Source organism: Pseudorasbora parva, chromosome 7 (genome assembly GCF_024679245.1).
Source record: "Pseudorasbora parva isolate DD20220531a chromosome 7, ASM2467924v1, whole genome shotgun sequence".
NCBI lineage: Eukaryota > Metazoa > Chordata > Actinopteri > Cypriniformes > Gobionidae > Pseudorasbora > Pseudorasbora parva.
The window spans coordinates 9,222,468-9,236,389 of record NC_090178.1 but is presented as its reverse complement, the minus strand read 5'-3'; the positions used below and the strand labels follow the sequence as shown (position 1 = coordinate 9,236,389).

At 36.4% G+C, this 13,922-nt stretch overlaps 1 protein-coding gene across 3 annotated transcripts in view; it reads right to left on the bottom strand.

Moving 5' to 3' along the window:
• Positions 1–13,922, bottom strand: part of arhgap33 (Rho GTPase activating protein 33) — a 76,577-nt gene that overhangs the window by 39,326 nt on the left and 23,329 nt on the right. Inside the window, exon 2 of one of the 3 annotated variants that reach the window (XM_067448004.1) lies at positions 6,124–6,192. The exons of the other annotated variants lie outside the window; for them this stretch is intronic. Coding sequence (XP_067304105.1) covers positions 6,124–6,192 — 69 coding nt within the window. The remainder of the gene's footprint in view (positions 1–6,123; positions 6,193–13,922) is intronic. 3 annotated transcript variants of the gene reach the window in all.

Sequence of the window (13,922 nt, the reverse complement as noted above, 5' to 3'; positions counted from 1 at the left end):
TATCAAGATAGGCAACATTTCTGAAGTAAAAGCAGCATTTTTATACACTATCATGTATCTTGCTTAAAACTGACAACATTCACTGCCAAAATTATTTGTTCCATTGATTAATAATAATAATAAATCACAAATCTGAACATATACTGAAGGAAAATATGAATAATGCTTTTCACGAAAATGTTTGCCAGGAAGTTGCAATGCGGTTGCTGTACTGGATGGGTTTTTATTGGCCAAAGTCTCCAATATAATTTTGGCCTCTAGATATGGCTTAGAGTTAGTTGAAACCCAAAACATGAGGATAAGCAATGCTAATGGTGATGCTTGGCTAAGTTTCACTCAGAAATACGCCACATCACAGAGGCTAAATTTGTTGTAAATGCAGTTTTAAGTTTCGTTAAAGGTCTGGTCTGACATGCAAAGACAGAAAATAAAAGTGCATTACTGCAGAACAGTTTGGGGTCAGTACAAAAAAAAGAAAGAAAGAAATTAATACTTTTATTCAGCAAGGACGCATGAATTGATCAAGAGTGACTGTAAAGATACTTATAAATGTAACAGAAATTTCTGTTTCAGATAAAAGCTGTAATATCATGGTCTACACAAAAATGACCATGTGACCAAAGAGGGTTAATTACGCTGAATATTCAGCTTTGATCACAGGAATTATTTTTAAATATATAAATATATAGAAAACAGTCCATTGAAATTCACATTATTAAGGTACATCCTTAATACTGTGCAGTTCAATGGATTGTTTTCTATATTTGGACTGTATTTTGGTCAAATGAATGCAGCCTTGGTGAGCATAGGACTAAAAAATAAAAATCTTACCGAACCTAAACTTTTGAACAGTATTGTATATATACAGTAGAATAATATATTGTAACAACAGCTTAAAAACCTTCAGTTGCAAATTAAACTAATGAAAATCCAAATCGTATACTCCACAATAACAAAAAGATAAATATCTGTGTTGAATGCAGCTGGTAGATGCATCATTCAAACTCATTCAGTCCAAATTTCACTGCGCAGTGTGTGCTGAAACCACATGACTCGCCCATCCAGCTGTGAATGCTCCCGTTAACAGTGCTGAAAAAACTCAAATAAGCAGGGTGCTTTTATTCAGCCCACAATAAAGACTACATTTCAACTTTCAAGGCTACAAGTATTACTGCGTGTAGTGACAGTAAACGCAGCTGCTTTCAACCAAGGCCATGGTGATGTTATGCAAACACACACCTGTTGGACCCGCTGGAGGATTTACAGCAAACAACGCACCTGGCGGCTGGCATACGGGTTCACCTGAGATAAACCTGGGATGCAAACATGCTAATCTAGTGGATCTCTTCTCTGCTGTACAATTAAATAGGTTAAACTTGAACTTGTCTAGTTTCTACCACATACACCTCCTCAACCAGTCAATAAAGCCTGGATAAATGCTGGTCCATGCCGTCTCTCTTCTGGTAACCTCATACGTGTTCTCCATGACTGGTTTATGTTTCTCTGATAGAAACTGTTGGACACAACACAAGCTGCTCTTGACAGCTGCTTTAAATCTTAAACTTTAAAGACATAAAAACCATACACAAATCAGTAATCTATTACCCAGCCAACCAATTAAACCCTAAGCAAGCTAGGTAAATATTTCCACAGGATACTGAAACATCCTTTTTCATAATGTGGTTCATACCTTGAGCACTCTCTTCCTCTTGAACATTTCTGCGGTAGATACCTTGAGGCAGAAGTTTGAGGTTAGGTACTAGCCACACTTTAGCTGTCATCACCTCCCCTAGGTCATCGCTTCACCAATTCAGATGCATCCGTGTTCATTTTGGTCTCTAGCTTCACCAATTCAGATGCATCTGTGTTCATTCTGGTCTCTAATCTTGCTGTCGAACTCTCCACACGTGCCGATGGGTGGGCTTTCCTTCGCGATTCTCGAAAGCGTAAAAGTGCTCTCTTTTTATTTACATCCGCATCTATCTCGCCTTTCTTACCGTCTTGGACACACAAAAAAGCTCACATTCAGAGGCACCTGTTGAATATTTGATGTGGTGATCTGAACGCCAGGCCTCTGTGACTCCTCAGCTGTTCTCAGGAAGAGGAGGGCTGCTCGTATGACAGAGCATTTGCGCGGTTCTCTCCATTGGTTTTTGGACACGTTAAGGATGTTCAGGCAGCCTTATATAGGTGTGCCCTGACAGTTTAAAATAGGGGTACAACGAATCACAAAACTCGGAAAGGAACACGCCGTTTTTAGGTCAAAAATAGGATCAGCAAAAAATAAAGATAAATTAGGGGGGTGAAACAAATGTAACTTTACTTTTCATTTATTAATTTAAGAACACTTGAAATACTTTGGTACCACAGCAAAACAATTGCATGACTAATAAAGTTCAAACATTAAAGGCAAGCGAACCGTCAGTAATAAAATAGGAACAAAACAAAACTTACAAGCATAGATAAATACAATATACCAAATTTATAAATTAAGTTAGGTCTATCAGTAGTATTCAGGTTAGTGATTCTCTGATCAGGATTTTAGCATCCGATACAGACTACCGATTTCTTGTTATCATGATCGGCCAATACCGATCCGATCATTCAAGTTTTATATTGGTGATATGCAAGCTTCAAGGCATCAAGTGCATGGTTTCATTTGATAGTCAAAAATATCAATATTTCTCTTATGTATCCATAATGAAAGATCTAAAATGGTTCTAATGCTCATTTTCTGCAGTATTGATACACCAAAACCACCTGCGCGTAGTAAGCATTAATAAATGGCACTCTCATAAAGCCACCTCTCAAAAAGCTTGCAAGCGGGCTGCACGATTTGGGGAAAATATATAATTGCGATTATTCTGGATAAAATTGCGATTGCGATTTAAAATGCGATTATTGTTATTATAATTTTTTTTACAAATGTAAAGTGTGTGTATATAACATTTTGTGTTTTTATATTAATGTGACTAATAATAATTATTATGATTATTACTGCTAAAATATTTTAAAAAATAAGACGTATTACCATTACAATAACATTTTCATAATTACAAATAAAAAGAGTATGTCAGAATAAATATAACAATATAATACTAATACTAATTATTATTATTTTTGTAATATTTTACAGAAAATGTATTTAAAAAATTAAAAAATAAATAAAATAAAAGATATATGTGTGTGTGTGTGTGTGTGTGTGTGTGTGTGTGTGTGTGTGTGTGTGTTGTTTATCTGTGATTTCAATTTCTTAAAGTCTGTCTTTAATATGAAATATGAACCTCTTGTGCATCCACTGTGGGGGAAAAAACTCCTGAACATTGAAGAAAAACATATGTCCAATAAATTTATAATTTCTTAAGTTTATTAAGTTTTAAAATGTATTAAGTATAATTTTTTCTTATTATTGATTATCCAAAGTTTTTAATTCATACTGAAAGCTAGAGGGCACCCTTGAGCGGAAAACGCCACATTTGCCTCAGAAAAGTAATGAAGATAGAGACGCTTTGATTAAAGATGACGACAATAAACACGACTGCAGCAAAATGTGGTGTATTTGAGTTCTTCAAGCCGTCAAAGGTATTTTCATAGTAATAAAGTGTATTATAATGCAGTGCTGATTGAATACTATAAAATAACGCATCGTCTGCCTCACTCTGATGAGAAGCCACATCAGCTCACAAACACTCGACTGACGATATGAAGTGAGGTAAAACATGTTATTAAACGTTGTCTTTTGCTGAACAGGTTTATGAGCGCTTCACTAGTTTGTGAAGATGTTTGACTCGTGTTGCTTTTTCAAACGCACGTTATAAGCGACTCAAACTCACAGTCTTTCCGACGGAGCAGCGTTGATCACAGAGCCGCTCTTCGCTAACACACTGGGCATTTATTTATTTAATTTAAATCGCAGCCTTTGAGCTTTCATAATCGCACACAAACCAAATCGCGATTGCGGTTCGATTTCGATTAATCATGCAGCCCTACTCCAAATGTACTTCTTTTTCGTGGCTTATTGCTCTTAAAGTGTCAAAATATAGAAAAATGTATGTCAAAATGCCTGTCGCGAGTATTCAGGTAAATACCGTCAGGTTTGGAATATAATAGTTGAGAGAAAACATGTTGTGTAACAGTATATTGGATCTGTGCATAAGCTTTTAAAGTGAGAGCAGCCTAATAAATCTGCTGCAGTGAAAAGGTCATGTAAATCAAAGAAATTAACAAAAACTGCTCTTGACTAACTTTTGTAATTTTAGTTAAGCATTAAGGCCTGTGCACTCCAAGGACAAGAACTATAAAGATAGCGAAAAGATATAGTTCTAAAAATCATTCTCAATATTAAAGCTACACTGTGTGATATTTTCCCCCATCTACTGGTGAAAAGGTATATGACCATCCAGTGAATAATAGTTTCTGTTCCTCTCAATTCCAATTTCGTTTGAACTCCTACGGTGGCCGATATAGTCCAAGATTAACATGGCAAGCTAACGCGAAATGCGAAGCTTGAATTTACGGGTATGTCCCTCTTTGGCTAATGTACTTTCAAGATGGAGGGTCAACATGGCGACCGGCATTCAAACCTTCACCTGTATGTATTTTCAATGGCATATTATAATCTAACGAGAATATTTTATTACGTGAAAAAAGTAAATATACATTAATGAGCACATATATTTTTGAAAGAACTAAGTGTTTTTAACTAAGAATAAACTAAAAAAGTTACACAGTGTAGCTTTAATGAATAACGGAGATAGGGGTGTGTGATATATATATCGTCTGCGATAATATCGTAATTGTTGTTTGACAACATTTACGATACAGCGATTACAACAATCTGACATTATCGAGTATATCCCCATTATCCCTTGAGTATAAACTTTAGGAGTCAGCTGATCACCAGCACAATAACACACCAAGATAAAATATTGTCTAATTATCGTTATCGAGAAACTCACAGAAAATATCAAGATACCATTTTTTATCAATATCGCACACCCCTAAGCGGAATTCACACCACAGCTATAATGATAATGTCACAGAGAAGGGAAGGGGCCTTTAATCTATATTTAAGTTTTACAATTAAAACTTTCCAGTGTTATTTAACATTTTATTACTTTCATTTCTGACCTGAATACTGTTAGTATTCTATAGGACACAACTAAAAGAAATCTAATCTGAGCAGGGATATTTATACATTGCAACAAAAAAGTCTAGCTTCCTTATCACTCAGTCCATTCTGGTCATCCAGCAAACAATGGCTGGCTATACTGATGGTAAGCACAGTCTTTTGACCTGCTTTGCAAAATAAATGCATAGACTACTCACAAACAAGGGCTCTTTCAACTCAGTCAGAGGCAAGACACAGAAGGAAAGGCAAAAAAAATACGCACAGATCACGAAACATGCACACGCAAACAAAACATCACAACATGATGAGTCTCATTCACTAACCATACCCATGTATTTCTGAGTACAACCTTTGTTTAAGCAGTTATGTGGAAATTATATCCAATATATTATAAATAAAAGATTAGTTTATCACTTAAATGTATTTTTTTTGTGGGGGGGAAATTACATTCCAGAATAATAACCCTAAATCTAATTTCAAAGTTAGAATATGACCAAGTTCAACTAGTTAACCAGCTCAACTAGTTTTGAAATTTGATACACTAAAGATATGAAATCATATGCAGAGGCTGACATGTTTATATAGAAAACATGCCCATGTTTATACATGTATTATGTTAACCACTTCCTGTAGACACGCCCTCCCTAATTTAGGGTAATCTTTGCACTTTGAAATTCTTCGGAATGAAAAGTGCATTAAATAATTAAACCCATAAATTAAATCTATTATTATTATTAATCTGGAATTATCAAACAATAGAATTAGGGTTATAAGTAAGCAATTAAGAGTGAATGAGACTCAATAAAGCAAAAAAATGACATGCACTATAAGAGTTTAGGCAGGGATGGGTTCAAACCCTGTTATTCATCAAAATCATCTTAATACAGCATTTAATCATTTTACTATTTCTCTTGCTCAGTTCATAACATTGTACAAACAGAGTTGATCCCATCCTGTGCGTGAAGTGCGTTTGGCTGCAGAGCGGCACTTACCGGACATGTCTGCCAGGCTCATCGCTCTCACAAACATGGCGCATTTCCGAACCCACTGGGGTCCTGACACTTGACACAGAAAAGGAGAATAAAGGCCATTTAAAATGTAACCCATTAAACTGCACTATAAAAAAATCGCATTAACAGATGGACCTACCATAACCCAAACACTATGGATTATGAAAATGCATTAATGAGCCAGCATGATAACAAGATCAGCAAAATACAGTGAGGATGGGTTATATGAAAGAAAGACATCTGCTGAAATTAGCAACTAGTGCACAACTAGGAGTAATTCTCCAGTCTCCCAAGTACAGTTTTATTCACATCAAGTAGTTATCTTATCTTTTGATCATTTAAAATTACCACGATGATTTAATTATCCTGACATTTATACGTTTTGTGCACAAAAGACTTTAAGAAAGTCTTTGATTAACAATGAACTCCTGTAAAGATATGAAAGGCTGTGTGTTTTACAAGGTCAGCCTCATGTAGAGCTGAACTGCAGACAGCAGTAAACAAATGCAAAGAATCCATGAGACCTCCAGGCAGGAATTCTCTGGTATGGGGAGTATTCTGCAACCATGGCAACGAGTGATGTAGGAATGGAGTGTGTTTTTGTAGGGAGCATTTTTTGGCCCGTGTGAGGGGTGCACTAAGTTCAGCCAGTTAACAAAGACTTTAAGGCCAAAAAAAGGACTTTAACTCAAGTACACAAACATGAATGCTTGGCCAAGGCATTGCAGGCATGCCGTCCCGATGTACATAATGAACAAGCTTAATTGAGTTACTCTGGTGGCAACAAACCTCAGTATATCAGTTTAACTAACTTGAACTTGCTCAGCAAGAATATCTTGTGGCGGTCCACCATGATATTAGTTGACCTGAAAGAGAAAACTTTAGGAATTACTTTATGCTAATTCCCACTATAGTGCTTCTTTCTGCAATGCTGATCAGGCAATTCATGCTACAACAGTATGTGTGTTTTCTTTACCTATTTGTTTAGTGCACATTAAGGGAAAAAAGGAAGAAAAGGAAGAAAAAAGGGTGAGAGTATGCACTATATCAGTGGCTTAAGTTAACTCTAACCACACAATTGAAGAAATTTCCCATCATTAATGACACTGGCATTGACCGATATCCCCGTTTTTACTGTTACAGGGGAGGGGTGTTATTACACATCTTTAAACAAGCAATAGAAGCATTGCTTATGCGCATTGTAGCCTTTAAGAAAAATAGATCTTCTCAGCTATTTGTTCAAAATGTTGCTTTAAAAAAAATAATATTAAAACCCTATTCAAGTGTTGTTAAAAATGAATGCCTGAAGCTAGAATTAATGTTATATATAAAAATGTTATAGAATAAAATAACATATAGCAAAGGTTTTTCTTTCTTTTGATATATGTGCTTAAAATATTTAATAAATGTTCTTTTGATATGAATGTTTAATCAAACAACAACATTTTTAAGGCCATGAAAATTTTGTGAAAATGATCAAAAATGCTGGCGGTGGCAAGCAACTTAAAAAAATGCTGATGGGGAAAGAGTAAAAAAAAAAAATCACTTTTTAAATTGTATGTAACATTTACTCAATCTATTTTATCTATCTGTGCACACAGTGCACTTTACATTTTCAAGACTGATTTTACAGCTTGTACATCCAATTATCGACAAAGCAGAAATGGTTATCAGCTTCTGTGAATCTAAAAATTATATTTTAAATGAGATTATTAGTCATTGTTTGGCTTGGCTGATAATATGCTTTATCATTAGAAGAACCACTAAAACATCTAAAAATAAATAAATAAATAATAATAATAATATCCAAAACAAGTACAAAACCTCTGAAAATAAACCAGTTTTAAAATAAGAATACTGGCTTGGCTGACAAAGAAACACTCAAATTAAATACTTAAAAAAAGAATATTCAACTAAACAAACAAAAACAAAAAAAAGTTAAATAAATAATAGAGGTGTAACAATAAATCGCAATAAAAAAAAATGCAACATGTATCATGGACAATCTATATTATGTATAGTTCACCCAAAATGAGAATTACTGTGCACAGTTTTGGTCTCAGTACAACATTAAACTAGTACTATATAATTTAAATATAAAGTATAATATTGCAATGGGGGGATATTTGTGGGCCCTGAACTTATAATGCCAAATGTCTTTAGTCAAAAAGTGGCCAGTGAAAGAATCCTAGCATATTCGTCTAAAATAATTCTGTATTTTCAGCTTCAGAATCATGCATATTTTTATTCTGGTGTCACCATCAGCACAGTCATATTCATTTCCACCCCCATTGTGATCTCAAATGTAGCATTTAAATCAACAGTACATTTTTTGTTAACCTTTTACCATATGTCTTGGAGTATCGCTATATCATATCTTGAGTTCAGTGTCGTAATATGTACTGAATTGTGACATGAGGGTATCTTTTTACTCCAAGAAATAACAAAATCTCATTTTTGGTCATCCATCCAATCAAGTATATTATATATATATATATATATATATATATATATATATATATATATATATATATATATATATATATATATATATATATATATATATATATATATAATAAGAACAAAAAATATCCTACAAGACATTTCAGTATATCCAGTAGAATCTTGCTTGCCTGTTACATCATTCTGAAAAAGATTCTTATACATAATATTTTAAATAAAAGTTCCTATTGTTCCTATTGTAAACAGGGCCTAAATTAGCAACCCCACTATTTGCAAAGCTTTTATGCGTTCAAAAATAGGCTTTACCTCATGCCATTCAAACACAAATTCAAATAAAAACAGTGTGTATCATGGTACCAGTGAGTTTTTACCAAGAAGATGGTTGTGGGTCACCATAGTAAAGCTGCTGGCAATTGTCAGTTGTCATCTTAATGCGGCCGAACTGTGCTGATATAGAGAAGAACGAGAGAGGCTTATTATAGCGAAGTCGTGCTGTCAAAGTCTGTACCATCATGTGGGCAGCGTCTCTATAGTAACAGCGCTAGCTTTGACCATAGAGAAAGCTCAATACATGTGCGTGTGCGTGCGTGTGTGAACGGTGAAACCACATGGCTGTTAAATAAAGAAACTAGGATAGATGGGGAGAGAGAGAGAGAGAGAGAGAGAGAGAGAGAGAGAGAGGAGAGAGAGAGAGAGAGAGAGAGAGAGAGAGAGAGAGAGGAGAGAGAGAGAGAGAGAGAGAGAGAGAGAGAGAGAGAGAGAGAGAGAGAGAGAGAGAGAGAGAGAGAGAGAGAGAGAGAGAGAGAGAGAGAGAGAGAGAGATATATTCAAATGAACAGTGGGCTGTGTATGTGTAAGTGGTGATCCTAGGTAATAAGCACGCTAGAAACTAGCCGCAGCCCACACTGTGAAGTCCGCTTGTAGGTGCACTGGATAAAATGGGTCACACACTATTACTGTCACTTCCTCCTACAGTCTCTCTGTGCTGTCTGAGTAGTTTGCTGTACACACACAGACACGCGCACGTACACACTACCGCGCCATTTGACCTTAAGAGCAGGAGTGTAAATATTTGCTTTACACGGCATAACTGTTCTAACATTGATAAGAAACGTTTCTGGAGCAACAAATCAGCATTAGAATGATTTTTGATGGATCATGTGACACTGAAAACTGGACTAAATTGTTATAATATTTCAAAATAGTACGATATTCTGGCTTGTTTTATATATTAAACTGATTAATTAAAAATCTACATAGGTAAATATTTCTATATAATGTAGTTATATTGATGCAAATAAATTAAATTTAAATTGATTAAATATGATAATTTCTTCTGTTCTTCTATTCAATTTTTTTTTCTTTTTTGTTTTGCATTTGTACTTCACCATTTGAACGAATGGCTGTTAGGATGAAATTAGTGAAATTCTAAAAAATCAAGCAAATATCTTTGACTATTAATTTATCATCATCAATGCATTAAAATGCATTTTTTTCTGCAAGCCATATCGATCCTCCTCTACACGCTCTGATTAAGGACATGCCGCAGGTAAACAACATGGGTTTAGAGAGGTTGATAGTGGTAACAGAACTAATGACTTGGAAAACATGACCCTCAAACTGGAACTGGCCATTACGATCATTGTTTTTCGGGTGCTTGCTCGCAGCAGGTGTCCTGGATCTGACCTCAAAACAAGACAATAGGACAGCAGCCATTAAGTCACTCAAGCAGAAGAGGCTATACAGGCTATTGTCAATTGTCTTGGAGAGTCGACACCCCAAAACCCCACCTCCAAATCTCCAAGACTAAGCAGCTTTTTCCCAAGACCATTAAAAGACAGATTATAAGCGTAGTTTGTGGATCCCATTTCAGAAAAAGCCCAAGCGAGCACATTCCAGTAAGATGTTCTGACAAAAACACTCCCCTCAAAAAGTAGTACTGTGGTGCTAATACAGTGATGGTATCAGATGGCATAATATTGAATGAATATCATATGAATATACAACATGACCTAGACTCACTGCGTAGTGCGTACACCCGAATTACAGTCCTGAACTAAATTCTCTTTAGCGTCTTAACTGTCAAATACACAAAAGGTTTACATAAACAGAGCCATTTATATATTTAAGGTCCTGTTCTTCGCGATTCCATCTTTCAAACTTTAGTTTGTGTGAAATGTTGCTGTTAGAGCATAAATAATACCTGTAAAATTATAACACTCAAAGTTCAATGCCAAGTGAGATATTTTATTTAACAGAAGTTCCCTTTCAAAGCCTACAGCGAACGGCCGGTTTGGACTACACCCCTGCACTTCCTTCAGGAATGACGTCACTAGAACCGTTTGTTGACTAACCCTCCGCCCACAAGAACACGCAAAATAGCGGGCGTGGTTTTGTTGCTCTCCCACGTGGAGAAGAGCGCGCATTCAGCGCTTGCATCTCCCCGTTATGGTAAGAGGCGGGACCTTTCCGGGCAAAGTGCGCTAAGCTGCTGTCCAATCACAACACGGGAAGCGCTGGCCCAATCAGAACTCGTTACGTGTTTCTGAAGGAGGGACTTCATAGAACAAGGAAATCATCAGGCCGTTTTTAGGACAGAGAAAACAGTGGTGTACAAATAAGTAAATTGTGTGAAAAATACTGTTTTTTTACACGCGAAACATGAACTCATGTTATATCGCACACTGTAAACATAATCAAAGCTTCGAAAACACGCGAAAAAGGGGGCCTTTAAGTGAATGTAATCAGTTCGGATGTGTGTCAGCATATTTAATCCATGCAGTAGCTCTTAAAGTGACAGCAGCCTAAAATACCTGCTGCACTGTGTCCTTAATGTTAATCAAAGAACAAAAGACAACAGGGAAATAATTTACTGCTCTTGACTGAATAACTTTAGTAGCTTTAAGAATGTGTATATTTAATTCAGTTAAGTCTACGCAGTGTTTTATTTTGACATGTATATTTTATTTATTTAAATATTAATTTCTTACTTGAATGGTACTGTTACAATAAACATCTTGTCCGGCTATCACCAGACCAAGTTCCATCTTTTAGGATTAAATATTGGTCTGGGGAGTCTGCTCTGTATTTTCTACTACACAAGAGGCGTGATCAATGGGCATAGTTCAAATGACTCTGTACTAAATTGGATAGTCCTTCAACCAATCAGATCAACGATCCATCGGTTCTCTATCCGCCACTGTGTTAAACCTGACAATAGCACACCAGGTGTTTAAGCTGGCTTGTGATTGGTCGCCACAAATTTGTAACAGAAGCAGAATAAAACAGTGTACAGGTTCCCAGCCTGAGCTGCAGGGCAAAATCAAATTGCTTTACCCAGTCTAGTAAACATCTGCTGCAGCTTAAAATATTAATGCACTGTTTATGTAATTTATTATCTTATATTGTATTTGTTCTATTATGTCATTTGCATCTTTGTTCTTATTTTAAATAAAGATTTATATAAATACGATTCTGATTGTATAGCCCACCCCTACTTTGGCCTAAATGGTCTGTCATTCTTTTTCTTTTGTTACCTTATAAAGCTACATTTTTAAAATAGAGAAATTGGTGTGGCGGTACTGCTCAGTGACAGAGCAGAAACAGTCTTAACACCAATATGAAAAGGAATAATTATATGATTTTCTGTCTGGAAAAATTGTGATATTGTATTTTTGCCATATTGCCTAGCCCAAAATGGAACCTTTGAGAAGCAACTCAAATGTACTTTTGTGTTATTGGATAGGTAGGTGGATTTGGAAATGGGTGCGCATTCTGCACAAATATATCTACCAAGGTATAATGGTATAGGAGCATCTTAACCAATAACCGTGGGTTTAACTGAAAAACGGAGCAGAAGAATCCCAGACTGACTCTACAGGTGTGCAAGTGGGAATTGTGCTCTGAAATGACAGAAGGGGCAGGGGGAGGGTGCATACTGCTCAATGACTTCTCATCATCAAGATGTGAAAGAACGATTCCAAGATGCCAAACAGAGCTGAAACACAAAACTGACCGTTTGTACAAAACACAGAGAGAAATCCAAGATAACAGCAGAGCACTATTGATAAATAACATCAAGAATTACATTTTGCCAGTCTCAGATCTCGATTTTACAATTTCCTTGAAAGTGTTTTTGAGAAGTCCTTACATTTTGTAGTTAAATACCACTGTTTATCCCAACGTTTTCTATTTCAGGTAATATAGATTCAGATTGTCAGTCGCCTCAGTTTTAGCTCTCTTGCAGTCGAATGATTTCCAAATCTTTAATTAACGATCAAACTATCGTTCTAATCAAAAGAACCTTTTCTTCTGAAGCACTTATTAAGAACCACTGAACGCTGTAACAAATATACTGGAAAATCATAGATCGGAGTCTCAGAGGCTTAAAAATCCAAATTTGTATCATAAATTTGCTTATTAACGCATAGCCATTTCCTTCAGCACACAGATTTTACTTTGAACATAAAGTGGAGCATCAAGACAAATTTCTTCATGTCCCTTAAAAAAAAAAACGTGTCATTTTTTTGCTTTAAATAAAATGTTCGCAATTTCCCCAGACTATCAGCACAGACCTACGACTCATTTTTGGGTCGTGACCCATCAGTTGAAAACCACTTAATGAGGTTCAGTTCTTGATTTTTATTTTTTGCCATGTGGTAAGGAAACTTCCTCTCCATCCCTCACCTAATGTGGTCCTGTAAAATGTTCTTGTGTTCCACTCTTCCCCCAAGGCCCTTTAACCTCAGAACAAAGCAGCCTTGGCCTTCCCATTCACACATGGCTTCTAAGGGGCCCTGGACCCCCCTACTCCTTCCTCGGCCCCTTCTTAAAGATCCCACCCAACCCCCAGCACTCTAAAGGAACTCATTCATAGATCCACCGCTATCCACGTCTGTCCCCGCAAGTGCTGCACGCTCACCCGGGGAAGCAACTGCTCCAAAACCTCCATCTACACTTCCCTCAGACACTAGCATGGGGTAGAGCTCATGTGCCTGGGATGACAAGGGACAACTGGGAATTTGGTAAAAGCAAGGTCAAATTAATCATGGACATTCCTGGAGCAGATCTTAGAAACTCTGCTCCCACAGTCCACTGTGGCGTTGTAACCCCCCCTCCTCACGTTCTGTTCTGCTTTCTATGGAGAATCAGGAAGGCCCAGAAGCGCTGCCGGCATACTAAACATGCTCTCCCAGCTGGGGCCACGTGAGTGTAGGAGGAAGAAAAGACGACAAAAAAAATGAGGAAATGATGGAGAGAGTCTAGAAGAGAAGTCGTATTTGCAGTTAGACAAAGCGTTTGTCTGTTTGCATGAGCAT